Source organism: Bison bison, unplaced genomic scaffold (assembly GCF_000754665.1).
Source record: "Bison bison bison isolate TAMUID 2011002044 unplaced genomic scaffold, Bison_UMD1.0 scf7180017864297, whole genome shotgun sequence".
NCBI classification, from domain to species: domain Eukaryota; kingdom Metazoa; phylum Chordata; class Mammalia; order Artiodactyla; family Bovidae; genus Bison; species Bison bison.
Window position 1 is genome coordinate 2,588,246 of NW_011494869.1, and position 17,004 is coordinate 2,605,249.

Sequence of the window (17,004 nt, forward strand, 5' to 3'; positions counted from 1 at the left end):
TGTTTGATGTACCAGGGAAATTATGTCACATGAAGTACTTATGCCACCCTGGAATAGGTGGGTTTGTGTGTCATGGAACTGAGGTATGAAAGCAGATGGCGGCGTTGGGCCCAGCACATTGGGAGGTGTAATAAATTCTGCTAAATGAGGAGGAAACCTGCAAAATTATTTCAACTGGGTCTTTATTTGGAGTGAGAGGTAGCTAATCTTACCTGGACATCCAGAAATTATGGGAGACAACCAATAGGGAGAGGGGAGGGGAACAATTTAAAGGCTTACCTAGATCAGAGGTATTGTGAGCCAAAACCCACGGCCTTAAAGTCTAACACCAAAGCCATTAGGACAGACATGATGGCCAGATTATCCACTTAGTTCCACTGTATCATCGGTAGCTCTGTGGTTTAAGAGGAGCTGTAGATTATTCACAAGTTGAGTTCCCTTTCATCAGCTAATAACCTGCATGGGAATAAGGACCATGCTTCTTGTCTTTGGGATTTCTTTAAACATATAAACCAAGTCAGAATATAATATTTCTTAATGTAAAAAACTTTATTGCTATTTCAGCTTAAAAGGTGATCAAAAATATTTATTCTTGCCTTAACTCATAGCTTCATATTTGTCATGGAATGTGATTTCACTTATCTTCCCCTAAAGCAAGAAAAAGCAGAAAAATCCTAAAGGTGCTCTTGGTTAAGAAACTAATTCTACATACAAGTTAGAGAAAATTACAGTTTCATGCTAAAATAAAGTACTTATAAAATAACAGGTATTCCATTTTAAAACAAAGCCATGAAAAAGATATTCCATTTTATTTTATTTATTATTATTGTTATCGTTATTTTTATTTTTTTACAAACAATAGATTTGCTGCAACATGCTCTGGCTCATATTATTGAATTAAAAAATTTAACACATTTCAAAAATATCAAAAATACACTATAATGAGTCTTAGGACTACAATACGACAATGATTGCACAAAACCATAAGATATGAACTCACTGTCTGGATGACCTCCACTGGCAACAGTGAGAGAAAACCCTATAGCGTCTGGGAGAAGTGCATGAAATTTAGAATACAAGGAGCTTATGTGTGATTGAATGGTCACCAAATGAGGGAAACAGAGCAGGATTTACTGTAGCTGCTTTTCTCAGTCTAGGAAGTGCTTACCCAACTATGGGGCAAAAGTCACTAACTGGAGAGAAAGATTAACTTGCCTCCATGAACGAGGGAGTCTGAGAGGCCCCGCCCAGAGGGAAGTAAAAAAGTGACACAAGACAGTTCTAGAGTGATGCTGCAGACATCACTGAATGGCTTGGAGACTATTTAATAATTGGTATGTTTATCGACAACAGCCAAGTGCTCCCTTGTGGAGGTCTCTTCATTAGTGATTATTGAGTAGACAGAGGAGGGGAGCCTGTGGCTTCCAAGTACCTGCTTTTGCTGAGAGCTGACATGGAAAGAAGGGCATCATCTGATATTCAGCAGATCAGCCAAATCTAACTGGCTCCATCTCCTAGAAAATAGCACTCGCTACAAACAATTAAAATAGCACCCAATGATTACCAAGCTGCTCGTGTTGGCTCTTCTATACATCAAGAAAATGAATTCATCAACTTATTGCACATACACTCTACAGTAGTATAAGAAAGCCCTCATTTGAATGAGGAGTAATAATTCAATGACTCTATGGTATCACGGTAGCTCTATGACATACTAGCATTCAAATTTTCAAATACATTTCCAATCCATCTGGATAAGAATAAAAATACCATGGCTGCCAAGACTTGTATAGTTTTCTTTCTTCCATGGGACTCCTGGACTACTCCCATAAGCAGGAGTGATGTTCTTTCAGAAACTCTCTTAAACAGCTCCATTAAATGGAAGGTACACACAGGGACCTGAGTATCGTGCAGAGCCCGGGACCTCTGGGCTAGAGATCAACAGGCCTCTGCCCACCTGGGGAATGTGTCCTCTGGGTAAAGTCCTGGGAAGCAGATTACATTCACCTGGAGACAGATTACTGGCTTTTACCACCTGACAACCTAATCAGCTCACACAGTAAGTGTAAATGACTTCATAGGTCAAGAGGGTTCTGTGTATTTTTGGTGATGGGCTATGGCCTTTTCATCCTCTGTTTTAACAAATAGCAATTATAGAGGGACATGAATCAAAGGAACTTACAAAAGAAAAGAGCAATCGGTTTTGGTACAGCCTATATTAAAGATTTTCATACAACCTAACGTTTCCTGAACATAAACCTGGGACATAAACATAAAAGAACACTGGGAATTTGAAGGTTCTTCTGATTACAAAGTAAATACATTTACTTTCAGTTAAGTAGTTTCATGACTGGGCTTTGTAGTGGTTCCAATTAGTGTAGGGTGGGAAACAAAGAGACAAGAAACAGTTCACAGATAAAGGACAATTTTAAAAAGACTATACTATTAAAGTGGTATCGCCCCAAAATAATTTTCATCACTATCATCTTGGGTTTTCCCTTCATTTTTCCTTCATTTTCCCCCCATTTTCCCATAAAAAAATAAGGCGGCAACACACTATTGTTCCCATCTTTCTTACAGCACCTGAACTTTGTATGAACCATATTATGTTCCTCACTTCAAATCAAGACCTGAGTTCTAAAATTTTTCAGTAGCTAACAAGTAGTTTGACACAGAAAAAAGTGTTCCTGACAATTTGGGAACTCAAATTCATATCTTAGAGAGGGTGAACACCAGACACTCATTGGTATGGTATCTTCCAAAAGTGTGTACCCCACTGACACATACACATGGGTACAGACCTCTGAGAAGATGAGGATACCTAACTATCTGTGGAGAGGTCACTGGTTTTCTACTACTGCTTCAGCAAAACTTAAAATAAAACCCCCAACATATGTATGTATAGATCAACCCTATCTTTAACATTTCATTTCTCATGAAACAGATTAAAAATGATTCTACTCTATTTTCAATTGTCAAAGTATTCCAAAAATTCAAAGCACATTCCCCACTGGGTAAAATTAAGCAATGTCAAAACTTTGTAGGAAAAGGCAATGGAACAGAAATATGGAAGGAACTGCATTTTGCTAGGCTTACATGGAATGTGCAAAAAAAAAAAAAAAAAATCAGTAAACCAGGTTTTCTGTAAGCTTAGGATTTTCTCAATCAAGTTTTTCAGAAATTGAGCCCAGTACTGTGAAGCCATGTGAGGTGGATAAGCATTTTCAGAAGACTCTGTTAACCATTAAAAGTTGAAACTTCAACTCACTCCTCATGTTTTAGAAAACCATCTCTAGGCTTGAGAATGAGAGAAGGAACTTGTCTAACTGGAAGCTCTATCCATCCATCTGTGCTCATTCAGCCTCAGTCTGTTCAGAGTCATCTGCTGTAACTCAAGGTTACTTGGATGTGAGCAGCAGCATCAGCCTTGGGCCCTGCGTACTAGAAGGCTGACTGCCATCTCCACCTCATGTTATGGAAAGAGGCCAATCCCCAGATGCCTCTCTTGTGATCTTCTGGGAGATTCCTATCAGGTGTCGCATTTGTCAGTTATTCTCTTTTTGTGATTTGGGGGAAGTAGTCTTGTTCCTCACCCCTTCCCCATCTTCATCCCCCAAAGAAGATCCTACTCCCCTGTTTCTCAGGAACTTTCACAGTCTGACATCCAACAGTCCATTTCCCAGGGCCCTTCCTCGTACCCTCACAGCTGGCCCCAACTCCCGATGATCATCCTGCCTATGGACAAAGGATCTGGGCTGCCTCTAAGAAGACTGGCTCGAGCGCAGATTTGAAAATAAAAAGTTCACAGTCAGTGGAAAGTGCTCTCATTACATCACAAACATAAATTATCTGTTTGATTGGTTCTACATTTCCAATAAACATCATTTCAATAGGCTGTATTCTCGTAGAGAAGAAGGAAAAGCCATGTGACTAGACACATCACATCCCATCAGGTTGAGATAGAAGGTGATTTCTCTGTCACAGAGATCTATCAGCAGCAATCAGTAAAAGGAACCAATCTTCAGTTATTCCTCCACAGAAATAGTCCCTTTCCTGCCCAGGCAGGCAAATTCTCAAAATTATCCTAGGAGAGAAGGGGTTAACGGCAGGGGGCAAGACTGATACAGAGTAATGCCCACCTGCTCCCCAGGAACCTGGGGATCCCTATGCAGGTTAAACATGAAACTTAACACTGATGGTGTTGACTAGCTTATCCAGAGCAAGACCCTGACAGCTCTCACCATTTCCACCTCCGAGATCCAGCCCCCTCTCATCTGTGGTTGAGATACAAAGGCAGAACGCCCCTGGCAGGGTCCCCTACCCTACACCATGCAGCCTCGCACGATGCCATGGCCCCTGGGGGAAGACTACAGTGCCGTGTCAAACTCCTCCGGGAGCTCGGTCCGATCCTCTTCACTGGGCTCAGGCTCGTGCCTGCTTTCCTGGTGGTGTTTCATTTGTTCCTTCACTTCTTCTTCTAGGTCACGAGGTATAACAAACTGGTCCTCTGGCTCCAGCTGAGTGGGGGCAGCAAAATAGCCGGTTTTCTTCTTGGGTGCTTCGGTGGCCACCTCGATGAGGTTCAGGCTGTCTTCCAGGGGTACAATAGAGCCATTGGAGAGCTTCTTTCCATAGAGACAGGAAGTGGAGGGAGACTTCTGTAACTCGGTCCGGTCTTTGCTCACTGGCAGAAGGATGCCACTGTTCACACTGTTCTGTCTTCGGATCCCAAATAACGATCCTCTAGAACGGTCCTCAGGGCACAGGGCAGGAGAATTCTCTGGAAGGGTGGGCGAGTTCTCAAGATCCCTCCCCCGACAGCAGTGGATATCTACTTCTACTTCCACCTTGCTGCCGTTTGTTATGACCCCTTCTACCGGCTGGTCATCATCACTGTCCAGGCCATTGTCAGACTGGTTACTCGAGAAAGTCGCACAAGAGGGCTGGCGCTGGAACACCCCCGAAGTAGGTGCTGGGTGGAGGCTGCAGCGCCTCTCTGGCCTCGGAAGCAAGCCAGCATCCAGGCCAACAGTGTTATGTTCATCAGAAGCAGTGGACCCCACCTCGCTACTCACTTCTGAAGTGGACATCTCGCTACTGAACTCAGAGGCAATACCACTACTGGAGGAAGGAGTGGTCGGCTTGGGTGGGTCTTTGATGATGGTGGTTGAAGCAAATCCCATAGGACCTGGGAGCGTGAGCCCATTCATTTCACAAGTACAGCCTTCCTCACCAATGTTCAAATAAACCACCATCGCCCCCACATTATCCTGACAACCATAGCTCTGGGATAATGTGCACAGCTTCTTGGCAGCTGCTAATGGGTCTTGCACATGGCGTACTGCGTTGACCGCTTCTGTGTATGACAAGTGTTCCCACAACGCTTTGTTTCCCAGAATCAGCAGCTCATCCTGAATGGTGAGTGCAGTGGAAGATATGTGGGGCTTGGGGAGGATCCAAGGGTAGAGGTATGTACAGCCCAGGAGCCGGGTACAGCAGGTCACCCCATTCACTTTGTTGTCCTAGAGATAAGCAGAATGCAAACTTTGAGAAACAAGCAACAGTGACACACAATTTTACATCTTTCCAGATCACAACACTTAGGGCTCTACAACAGAATAGAGTTGACATGGTATATGGTTTTCTCCTAGAGTCTGTGCAATTTTAAGTGGATTTACAAGAAATAAATGTATAGAATTCCAAAAGGACAGAATATCAAATGGGTATTATACCACAAATAGTTGAGAGGACTGAGTTAAAACCAATAAAAATTAAGTGGTTAAAAGGCACCTCCATCTCAAAAGATATTTGCTCTAACATTAAGTATAGGCCTCAGCATGTTCTTAAATAGAGAAACATCTGTTAGGAAAATAATAAGCAAAACTATCATTAATTCTCCATCACTCATATTCTGGCAGGGGCCAAAACTCAGATGGGTCACTAAAAATGACTTCTCGTTTAAAAGCAGAGTTGGGGGATTTTTCTGGTGGTTCAGTGGTTAAGACTCCACACTACCAATCCAGGGGGCCCAGATTTGATCCCTGGTCAGGCAACTGGATCCCATATGCTGCAACTAAGACCCACCACAGCCAAATAAATAAATAGCAAAGGCAGAGTTGGGACTGAAAGTTGGGACTGAAGATATTAACTGGGTAAGAGAATCTTTATAGCTAAAGCACTGAATAATCCCTGAAGTTATTTGGCCTAGAAAAGGAAAGTCTGAATCCATGGCATAATTTACCTACTCTCTAAGGGTCGTATCAAGAATGATATAATTCTAAACTCAGAGGAAAAGGAATAACCCTGGTTGCAAGCTAGGCATGTTCATCTGCCAGATGTTTCATACTGATTTCTTAAGAGAAAACCAAACAAAACCACCTAAGCCCTCAATATATTAATTTCATAGCTGTAGTCATTCTTTGGGTGAAAATCCTGGCACCTTTATTTATCAGAACTTGTCACAAACTCTAAAAATTTGTAATTTTATTTTCCTCATCTGTGAAATAAAAATAAAAGCACTTCTTTCATGGGGGTTATTGTGAAGGTTAAACAAAACAAAAAGTATAATACTTAAGCAGGTAACAAACAAACAATACGTGTCTATAATTATAAAAATGTTTCCTACTTGTCTAGGACTCCCTAAGAAAAATCTTAACAGCATTAATTAAATTCTGTAATAGACTAATCAAATAAAAAGTTATCTTTTATCTTTCACTTGTTCTGACTGAAAGACCCTCCTAAGATCATAGTTCCAGAATCTTCATAGCATCAACCACATTAGCAGGATAATTTTTTGGTTTTGTGCTTCCTTGGATGGAATCTTTTAGACAGTCCTCATTGTAAAATTCTGACAGGACAGCCCAGAAGTGGACCCATACAAATAAGAGTCCACTGATCTTTGACAAGGAGCTAAGGCAATTTACTGCTGGGACAACTGGACATTTACATGTCCAAAAAAAAAAAAAATCTGGACATGGAGCAAGCTACACTTATTACAAAAAAAATTAATTCAAAATAAATCACAGATCTAAATGTAAAAGACAAAACTTCTAGAAGACAACACAGAAGAAAATCTAGGTAACTTTGGGTTTGGCAATGAGTTTTTAAATACAATACCAAAAGCATGACCCATGAGGGAGAAAATTGGTAAGTGGGACTTCATTAAACTAAAGACTTCTGCTCTGCAAAAGACACTACTAAAGGAATGAAAGACATGCCACAGACTGGGAAAATATTTGCAAAACATTTCTGATAAGGACTTGTATCCAAAATACACAAAGAACTCAACAGTCAAGAAATAAACAATTAAATATGGGCAGAAGATTTGAACAAAATTCTGCTTTGTAGTAAACAATGTTTACATGTAATTGCTAAAGTCTCTTTGAAAGCAAAAGTCCTATGTTAATGTCTGAAAAAGGAGAAGAGTTATGAAATACTAGAAATACTGATGCTTCTTTATTTAAAAAAAAAACAAACAAAACAATACCAGAATATATTCAGCCATAAACAGGAAAACTACTGTGAAACTTTGCACTTCAGAACAGGGATGTCAAACTATAAACTTTTTCTTCTTGTGTTTTGGAATAAAAAACCAGATGAAAATTAACCAAGGGGGACATTTACATTTATTTTACATGTTAGGTATAAGTCTAAAGACCACAATTTAGGATTTTTCATTTCTAATTACTTTGCTCTTTCTTTCTGCTAGTCATTAGCTGCTCATTAGATTGTCTTCTGTTACTATTATCTGGATTGAGTACAATTTACAAGGCTTGATAGGAATAAAATGGACTTTCGTTGTTCTATGTAGAATAGCATTCATTAGATTCGAGGAGTAGAAGTGACTGGTGGAGAGTAAGATTTACCTCTGTTATGATGGCTTTTTGGTCCTTCACCCTCTGAGCCTCCTCTGGATCCTGTTCCAGGCTGAAGACTTTAGAGAGTGGCACTGGCTTCCCACCTCGACACAGGACTGCTTGGCATGTGCCAACATTAGCCACAGTCAAGCTAAAGCTATTCATTGGATCGGCAGTGTCAGGACGGATGTAACAAAGGAGAGCTGAACAGCCTAGTTTCTGGCCAGCCATTCCTAATTTCCTGTTTAGAAAGAAAAGAAAATGAAAATGGCTAGTTTTAGAAGAAAGCAGCGGTCCTTCATATCCAAGACTTCCTCGTTTTTCTGTTGACCATGAACCCACCTCACCCTCATCCATCTTGATATGAGTGATGATGGTGAAGAGAGCTTTGCCTTCTACTCTTAGCTAAAAAATTTTACCAAAAGGGTGGAGGCAGAGAAGGCAATGAAGAGGTAACTTTCTCTGCTGCTTCTGATTGATCATAATCGGCAATGACCTAACTCAGTGGCTTCTAACTGAAGCAAATCAGAATCATCTGAAGTGCTTGTTAAGTTTCTGATTTAGTGGGCAAAGGGCTGGCCCAGTAATCTACATTCCACCAAGCTTCTGGTGATGCTGAGGCTTCTGGTCCTAGAACAACACTCTGAACCACTTACTTGGGTTGTAAGTTCCCCAAAAGAAGGCCCACAGTTTTCCTTCTATTTCTCCCATGCACATGTTGTCTACCCCTAACCCCCAGCACTTGGTACACAATGCTAAGCACAGAGCAGATGCTATCAGAAAGATCTGGTTTCAGATTCCAGCTCTCCCATTTATGGGCTATAGATCTTCAGCAAATTAATGCTCCAAGAAATTTTTCCGATTAAAATACTCACCTCCTCGGCTTATTTAGAAAATTAAAGATACAGTATGAAAAATGCTTGAAACTGTGCCCAGCTCTTGGGAAATGCTTCATAAATTGAGTTTCCTTTCCCAAATGCTTTATTTTGCCAAGTCCCTAGGCTCAATTCTATTACTGAAAAATAGACTTCTTTCCCAACATCTTTGTGTTATAATGACAGGTGAAACCAGCTTGGGCTCCAGGCTGTTCCATCTGAACCTTGAGTATGCCAAGGGTCACTCTCTCAGTTGTACGTATGCTTTAAGCAGCCCACCTGCTGGGCAAGATGCTCTGTTAGCCAGTTTGGTTTATAGGGTGTTTGCCTTTAAGTGGCTTAGGCATCAGCGAGGAGATTAGTTGGTAAATCCTCAATAATAAGTATTTTAAAAACAAGAATCTGATGAGTGCTTAACCTCTGTAGATCACTGACCCTTAGGAGAATCTTATAGAGGCTTAACCACCTTCCTTCCCCGAAATGCACATAATACATACATAACCTATTACACATGCTGTCTGGGCTTTCCAGATTCTCAGCAGCCTTTGGTTTCAAGAGAGAAAACAGACGGCTCCCACAGGCTCTTTAAAGAGCCACAGTCCCCATGTTCCATGCTGATGGACAGAACGGTCATGAGACAAAAATCAAGATCTCACCTTGCTCCTGTACTTATAATTGAGACCCAGACCAGCCCACCTGCTTACCTGTGAGATACCAAGAAGGTGTTAGCCATGAAAACTGTGTCATTTGTTGACTGCTGTACCTCTTCCAAAAGCACATCTGCCATGGTACACTGGAGAAGGCGAGGGAGCTCCTCATTCCGGTCACCATCAAACATGCCATACACAGCTCCCACCCCCTCTGCAAAGTTATCCACAGCTAGAGCAGATACACATAACCTATCACAGAAACAGAAGAAAGACAGAGAAAGTCGTTGGCAAAGCATTCTTCTCCAGGGAGCCTTCTTTAAAAAAGGAAGAGAATTTCCTAGCAGTCCTGTGGTTAGGATACACTTCCAACACAGGGAACACAGGTTTGATCCCTGGTCAGGGAACTAAGATCTTGTATGCCATGTGGTGCCCCCCAAAAATTAAAAAATTAAAAATTAAGTGCTGATTGAGAGTGGAGAAGAATAGTGGTAAATCCCCATCTACACATGTAAAAAGTGTCACACAGAAGATAAGTAAGCAACATCTTAAAGAGTTGATGTCATAAGAAATGGGGGAATTCAGCCACATTCAGGAGCAGTGTATATTACCTTAGCAATTTAATATTGCGAAGGTAATATAATTACCTTCTGTAATGTATTACAGACCTGGAGAAGGAAACGGCAACCCACTCCTGTACTCTTGCCTGGAGAATTCCATGGACAGAGGAGCCTTGTAGGCTACAGTCCATGGGGTTGCAAAGAGTTGGACACGACGGAGCGACTTCACTTCACTTCACTTCAATGTTACAGAAGGCTAGAAAGATGTTTTTTCTCAGTAGTGATAAAGGCCTACTATCAACACTCTTTAGTCAAAGACTTCCCCAAAGTGTACAACACACTTGGAGCTCAACAAGTTGGGTTTATCATGTAACAACAAGAGAAAGCACACCATGGGACTCAGGAGTATATTAGCGGGTACTGGAAAAAAACTAGTACAGGATTTGGGTTTGGCTGGATCACTTTGGGGAAAGTCTAACAAAGTGGGGGGTCATACTAGATTGGGTGCTGTCAGAAAGCAGGGCTATTCTGGGACTTCCCTGTTGGTCCAGTGGTTAAGAATCTGCCTTCTAAGGCAGGGAGTACAGGTTTGATCCTCAGTCAGGGACCTGCCTCACGGTGCAGCCAAAAATTTTAAAATATACATATTAATAAGAGAAAAAAATGTTTAAAAAAGTTAAAAAAAAAAAAAAAGAAAGCAGAGCTATTCTATGGTTGATAATCAACAAATCTTAACTACAGGGAAAGAAGGTTAGCATGGGGACAAAGCTGTGATTGATAAAGAAAGGAGCAGTAACTCATCTTAGTCATGAGGTGGGGTTTGAGTATTCTGTGCACATTCATTTTGTTGTGTCTTACCAGATCACGGTCTCAGAGGAATCTTATCTGATGTTGACATTCTGTGATTTGTTTATGTCAAACCAGGAGAACAACATGGCCTAGCTTTCAGCATTAGATCTGTTCCCAGATGTCAAGAGAATTTTCTCAGTCTTCATGGCCATGATACTCACTTGTTTCTCTGTCCTGCCATCTCAGCCAGTCCGTGGCTCCAAAAGGTTGATGTAACTGTAGAATCAGTTGTTGGCAAAGGTTTCTGATCAATTTTCAGGGTGGTGATATGGCTGTGGGAAGTGGAGGAAGGGAGGTTTAAACCTTACATGTGTCTCTATTTTACAAAAGCTATCCCAACAATAATTTGTTTTTACAAAATAATCTGTTGACATACCAAGACTCATTTCCAGAGAGACCCAAGAAAGTAGTATGCTGACCCACAGACCAAGAAGGAAGAAAAAGAAAGAAAAGGGGTAGGAGGAAGACATACGGGCCAATTTTGTAATAACTGATGCCATTCATTTCACTCAAAAACTAAGCACAACAAAAATTTCTAGTTTCAACCAACTGTCTACTTAGTTGAAGTATTTTGATACAGTGAAGTCTTGGTACAGTGAGTGATTCTGCACTGTCTTAAGACATAACACAATGTAATCTGTGCCACCTAAATTACCTATGCCTGCTATATGATCAGACCACTCAAGACAGCTGTTCTCTTGCTCTCTGTACCTCCCCTGCTTGACCAATTCCTGTCTCACTCACACCCTACTCACCCGACTGACCTTCCCCTCTTAATCAGAGAGCCTAATCATAAACTCATACATAAGGCCCCACCCCACCCCTGATCTCCCACCACTTCATCCAGCCCTAGCTAGTGACTGTTCTGATCTTTAGATGTGAACTATCTCTACTATGACAGTTTATCAAAGGCACGGTGAGGGGGCGTGCTCCTCTGCTGTTTCCCAGGTAACCGATGCCCTCTCCGTCTGTAGTAGATACTACCGTGTCCTGCACGCCACCTGCTGCACATGGTGGTGTTGCTCTAGGACCTTGGTTCAAACAAGTGTCTTACCGGATCACGGTCTCAGAGGAATCTTATCTGATGTTGACATTCTGTGATTTGTTTATGTCAAACCAGGAGAACAACATGGCCTAGCTTTCAGCATTAGATCTGTTCCCAGATGTCTAGAGAATTTTCTCAGTCTTCATGGCCATGATACTCATAAACATAAACGGTTTGACATAAATCACAGAATGTCAACATAGGATTCCTCTGAGACCGTGATCCGGTAAGACACAACAAGATGAATGTGCACAGAACACTTACACCCCACCTCATGACTAAGATGGGTTTGAACCCCCTACCCTTTAAACCATGATGTCTCTGTTGCCACCTCTGGGCTTTTTCTTTGGTCATGAGGCTGGGCAAGTATAGGCTTTGCAAGCCTGTGGGATGTAGCCCCCTATAAAGGTACTGGGGTGCAGCTGAGCAGCAAACATGATGCTGAGCTTGACTGTTGGACAGAACACCCAACACAAACTGGATCAAAGAAGAGAACCGAGGGACTTTATGACCTAAGTCATCCTACAGCTTTAATAAACTGAGGTCTGCAGAGTCATTATGAAGAACCACACAAGGCTGGTGGGAGTAAGAGCACACGTGGATTCAACTACAGAAGTCTTCCTACCTAAATGTGTCCAGTGTCTTGTGTTCCAGAACAAGATTTGTATTTCCAGTCAGGTCCAGGTCTTGTAAAGTAGCAGGCAGAGCCTCTGGAATCAGGATTTCAGTCAAGTCATTGCAACTTAGGTCTACAAACTGAAAGGAAAAGGGAGAGATTAAGTTAATTCTTAACTCCCTAACGTTCAAACTCCCACTATATCCTCAAAGGGAATTTCATTTCTTCCCAAGAGTCGATTAAATATACTGTGATCCCAAACTGCCACTTTCTTAAGAGTCACACTCCAGCCATCACCCCAGGACACAGCAAACAGAAGTACCTGGATCTGAGGCAACTGCAGTATTTCTGGAAAAATACTGATGTGGTTGGAGTGGGCCACCAGAGTGTGCAGCCTTTTGCAGTTCGCAATGGTCGTGGGGATGGTTTTAAGCTTGTTACCACTTAGGTTTAGTTCCTCCAACTGCTCCAATTTATTTAGTTTGCTGAAAAAGAAACACCAAAATACCATACTGCACCTAAACAAGCAGCTGCCAAGCAAGTTCTACAGCAGCCAGAGTACAGATGGGACCAGCCTGTGGCCTGATTAACTGGCCATAATGAACAGCCACCACGGTGAACGAATGTTCCCACTGAGCCTCAGCCTCATCTGCAGCCTCATTTGCCTCCCTCTCAGTGCACTTTGAGAGCTGGAGTGTCCCATGGTTCTACTGCAGCTGCTGGATCTTCAGGGCAGGAACATCTTCCCAGGGTTAACCAGTCGACTAATTACAGTACTGCTTTGCCACTAACTGGTAGCAAAATACTGGGTAAGTTAGTGTCAGTGGACATCAATATCCTCAGCTATAAAATAAAAAGTTGTACTAAATTATCACTAACATTTCTTTCAGTTTTAATTTCCATAGTTATTCATAACATAATCCAGCTTCCATAAACATTATCGAGCGCCGAGCATAAACACAACCCTGTGCCATGGGCTGTGATGCAGGCCATTCACACTGTCCCACTGGAGTAAGCCAAGCTTTCTATGCAGTAAGCAGAATAGCTTCAGAGGGCCTAACACCTTTATCTAGATTTTTTCAAACTGTAAAGATAATAAACTGCTGTAACAGAAAGTTTGTTATTGCTATTTACTTGCTAAGTCAAGTCTGACTCTTTGTGACCACATGGACTGCAGTCTCCCAGTTTCCTCTGTCCATGGGATTTTGGACGCAAGATTCACTAGAGTGGGTATTCCTTCTCCAGGGAATCTTCCTGATCCAGGGATCGAACCCACGTCTCCTGCATTGCAGGTGGATTCTTTACCACTGGTCTACTAGGGAAGCCAACAACAGAGAGTTCAGAAAATAAAAAAAATAAATCCAGAGTACCACCACCAATCTGAAAAAGTTATTTTCATTTTGCTGAATTTCCTGTCAAATTTTTCATAAGCAGATTTTGCATTAACTCTGCCCTTTTCATATATCACAGATAATTTCCATTGCTAGAATACTGATAAATACTTTGTAATAATTGAATTCCATGAATTAAAATTGCTTTCTTATTACAACAATAATACTCACTGAAAAATATTGAAAAATAAAGATGAACATAAAAAAAAACTTTTAACCCCATGACCAGATTTAATCTCCGATGACAATTTGGTGGTGAGTATTCTTGTCCTTTTAAATGCATGAAACCCTATTTTTTTTTTAAATTAAAACATGATGCTTATTACATGTACTGTTTTATAACTTTTAAAAAAACTTAAATCATATGTATTTAAGGTGTTCCCATGTCCAAACCTCATGTTTTTCTCTTACACAGAGACACAGCATCTATATCTCAATCAGACTCTTACTGCGTACCCAGAACTGTGCTGGATTCTGAACACAGTCCAAAGGAAACAGAAGCCTTGGACTGTGCCCATGCAATTATACCGCTGTTCAGGAGATGACAGCAGACTTACGATTCAGGTTAGAACACATATTTTCCTTAATACTCTGCTCCTGAATTCCATTTAGTTTTATTATCTATATTCAGATTACTCTAATTCAACATTCAGAAAACTAAGATCATGGCATCTGGTCCCATCACTTCATGGCAAATAGATGGGGAAACAGTGGAAACAGTGGCAGACTTTATTTTTTGGGCTCCAAAATCACTGCAGATGGTGACTGCAGCCATGAAATTAAAAGACGCTTACTCCTTGGAAGGAAAGTTATGACCAACCTAGATAGCAGAAACATTACTTTGCCAACTAAGGTCTGTCTAGTCAAGGCTATGGTTTTTCCAGTGGTCATGTATGGATGTGAGACTTGGACTGTGAAGAAAGCTGAGCGTTGAAGAATTGATGCTTTTGAACTGTGGTACTGGAGAAGACTCTTGAGAGTCCCTTGGACTGCAAGGAGATCCAACCCGTCCATTCTAAAGGAGATCAGTCCTGGGTGTTCTTTGCAAGGAATGATGCTAAAGCTGAAACTCCAGTACTTTGGCCACCTCACGAGAAGAGTTGACTCACTGGAAAAAACTCTGATGCTGGGAGGGATTGGGGGCAGGAGGAGAAGGGGACGACAGAGGATGAGATGGCTGGATGGCATCACCGACTCAATGGACATGAGTTTGAGTGAACTCCGAGAGTTGGTGATGGACAGGGAGGCCTGGCGTGCTACAATTCATGGGGTCGCAAAGAGTCGGACACGACTGAGCGACTGAACTGAACTGAGCTAGTCCAACAGTAAGTGTCATCAAATTAGGAGGACTTCATAAGTTTCAAGAGTATTACATCTGGTATTTCCCAAGAGCTTCATAAACTCATATAACTTATCGGTGATGTGTCATTTTCACTTTATCTGAACATATTTGAGGCCAAATGAACTAATCTGCTAGGATTTCAAGAGATCTATCACATCTTGAAATTAAGATTCTGCATTCACTTTAAAAGCTATTGTTCAAGTTCTTTCAAGGAAGCAATCAAGTTTATTGCACTTGTCTTCTATAAGCTCTAAATATTTTATAAACAATCACAAAAATTACAATCTCTGTGTTTTCTGTGTTTAGCACATTTCTAAGAAAATTTGTAAAACAAAACTAGGAAAAAAATAGTTTTCATTCAAATTGTATCAAATGATATAATTTTATGATATATATATAATTTCACTCAAATTATATCAAATGTCACTTTCTTATGTGTTTAGATTTTGAAAACACGATTTTTAGAAACTACCTTCATGGATTTTTCTGGCGTCAAATTTTCTAAAAAAATTTTTTAGTCAAAGGTATTTTGGAAGATACTTATTTCTCCACTGATGCTGTTTAAAACTTTGACAATACCAAATGTCTCTCTTATGTCTTATAAATGTAGCCTGGCTGAATATTATTCATCTCTGCAGTGCAGCTACCTGCACATATCTTTAACATCCTGCATTTATTACACTGCACTGCAACTGCCAATATTATAATACTCGTTTATTTCCCTAATTTAAATTCAAGTTCCTTGAGGACAGAGACTGCAACTTAATTATCATTGTCTCCCTAGTATGTACACAGGTCTTGACATACAGCAGACATTCAACCCATATACTAAGAATTAAACACATTTTAACCACAACCTCTGTGGTTAATGATACTTACAAAAGGGTACAAACAGACCTTCTCATTCAAGTAAGGGATCAGTAAGTCGGTCAAGATAAAGTAAGAGCACCCAGTAAAAGATCTGTGACATAGTCTGACAAATGTGGAATCATGTTACATGTCTGAAACAATCAGAGTCTGGATCTGTTTACCTTGCAGGAAACGTCTGTAGCTGGTTGTTTGCAAGATGCAGGATGCGCAGGTGCGGATGCCCCACCAGGACGGGCACACACTGATCTGTCAGGAGGTTGTTGGTCAGGTAGAGCAGCTGTAACGCACTCAGACTCTCCTCCCCAGCACAGGCAGATGGCAGAGACTCCAGACTATTTGCAGATGCATTCAAGTATCTGAGACTGACAGACACATGCAAACCATCATTTCCTTTATGGCTATTTGCTGCCTTCTGATGTGGAAACCATCATGCCATCTTAGTGTGTAACAATGCCTTTCCATGCTCCCAAACTGATGACAAAATAATTTCCTCCAGGGTGTTTTCTCTGCTTGACTTTATCCAATGAAAGTTCCTTTTACTCAACTCATGCCAGTTAAGTTCCTGGGCTTCTGAACTGGCTTGATTCTAACCCAGCTTCATGTTTTTCTGTCTGTATGTCCACTGAAAGGATGCTGCTGAGTATTACATTCACAAGTATGTGAACTGTGAAGTCACCCTTTAGAAAAATTTTTGTCTGATTTTAATAGAATTATTTATTTAGCCACTCCCTCTATAATCCCTTAATTATGGGCATATTGGCTATTTCCAATTGTTTGTTATTATAAACATTGTAATGAATATCTTTGAGCCCATACCCAATTATTTCTTTAGGCTACATTTCCAGGAGCAGAAGCTGTGGGGTTAAAGGCTGCTGCTGCTAAGTCACTTCAGTCGTGTCCAACTCTTGCACCCCCATAGACGGCAGCCCACCAGGCTCCCCCGTCCCTGGGAT

General features: G+C 41.1%; 1 protein-coding gene across 1 annotated transcript in view; it reads right to left on the minus strand.

The window, feature by feature from the left end:
- Positions 1-801: 801 nt before the first annotated feature.
- The window catches only part of PHLPP2 (PH domain and leucine rich repeat protein phosphatase 2), a 55,827-nt gene continuing 39,624 nt past the window's right edge, over positions 802-17,004 (minus strand). Inside the window, exons 12-18 of the mRNA XM_010850918.1 lie at positions 16,213-16,413; positions 12,771-12,933; positions 12,458-12,588; positions 10,949-11,059; positions 9,436-9,630; positions 7,866-8,097; positions 802-5,522 (exon numbers count right to left, since the gene is read on the minus strand). Coding sequence (XP_010849220.1) covers positions 4,368-5,522; positions 7,866-8,097; positions 9,436-9,630; positions 10,949-11,059; positions 12,458-12,588; positions 12,771-12,933; positions 16,213-16,413 — 2,188 coding nt within the window. The 3' untranslated portion in view covers positions 802-4,367. The remainder of the gene's footprint in view (positions 5,523-7,865; positions 8,098-9,435; positions 9,631-10,948; positions 11,060-12,457; positions 12,589-12,770; positions 12,934-16,212; positions 16,414-17,004) is intronic.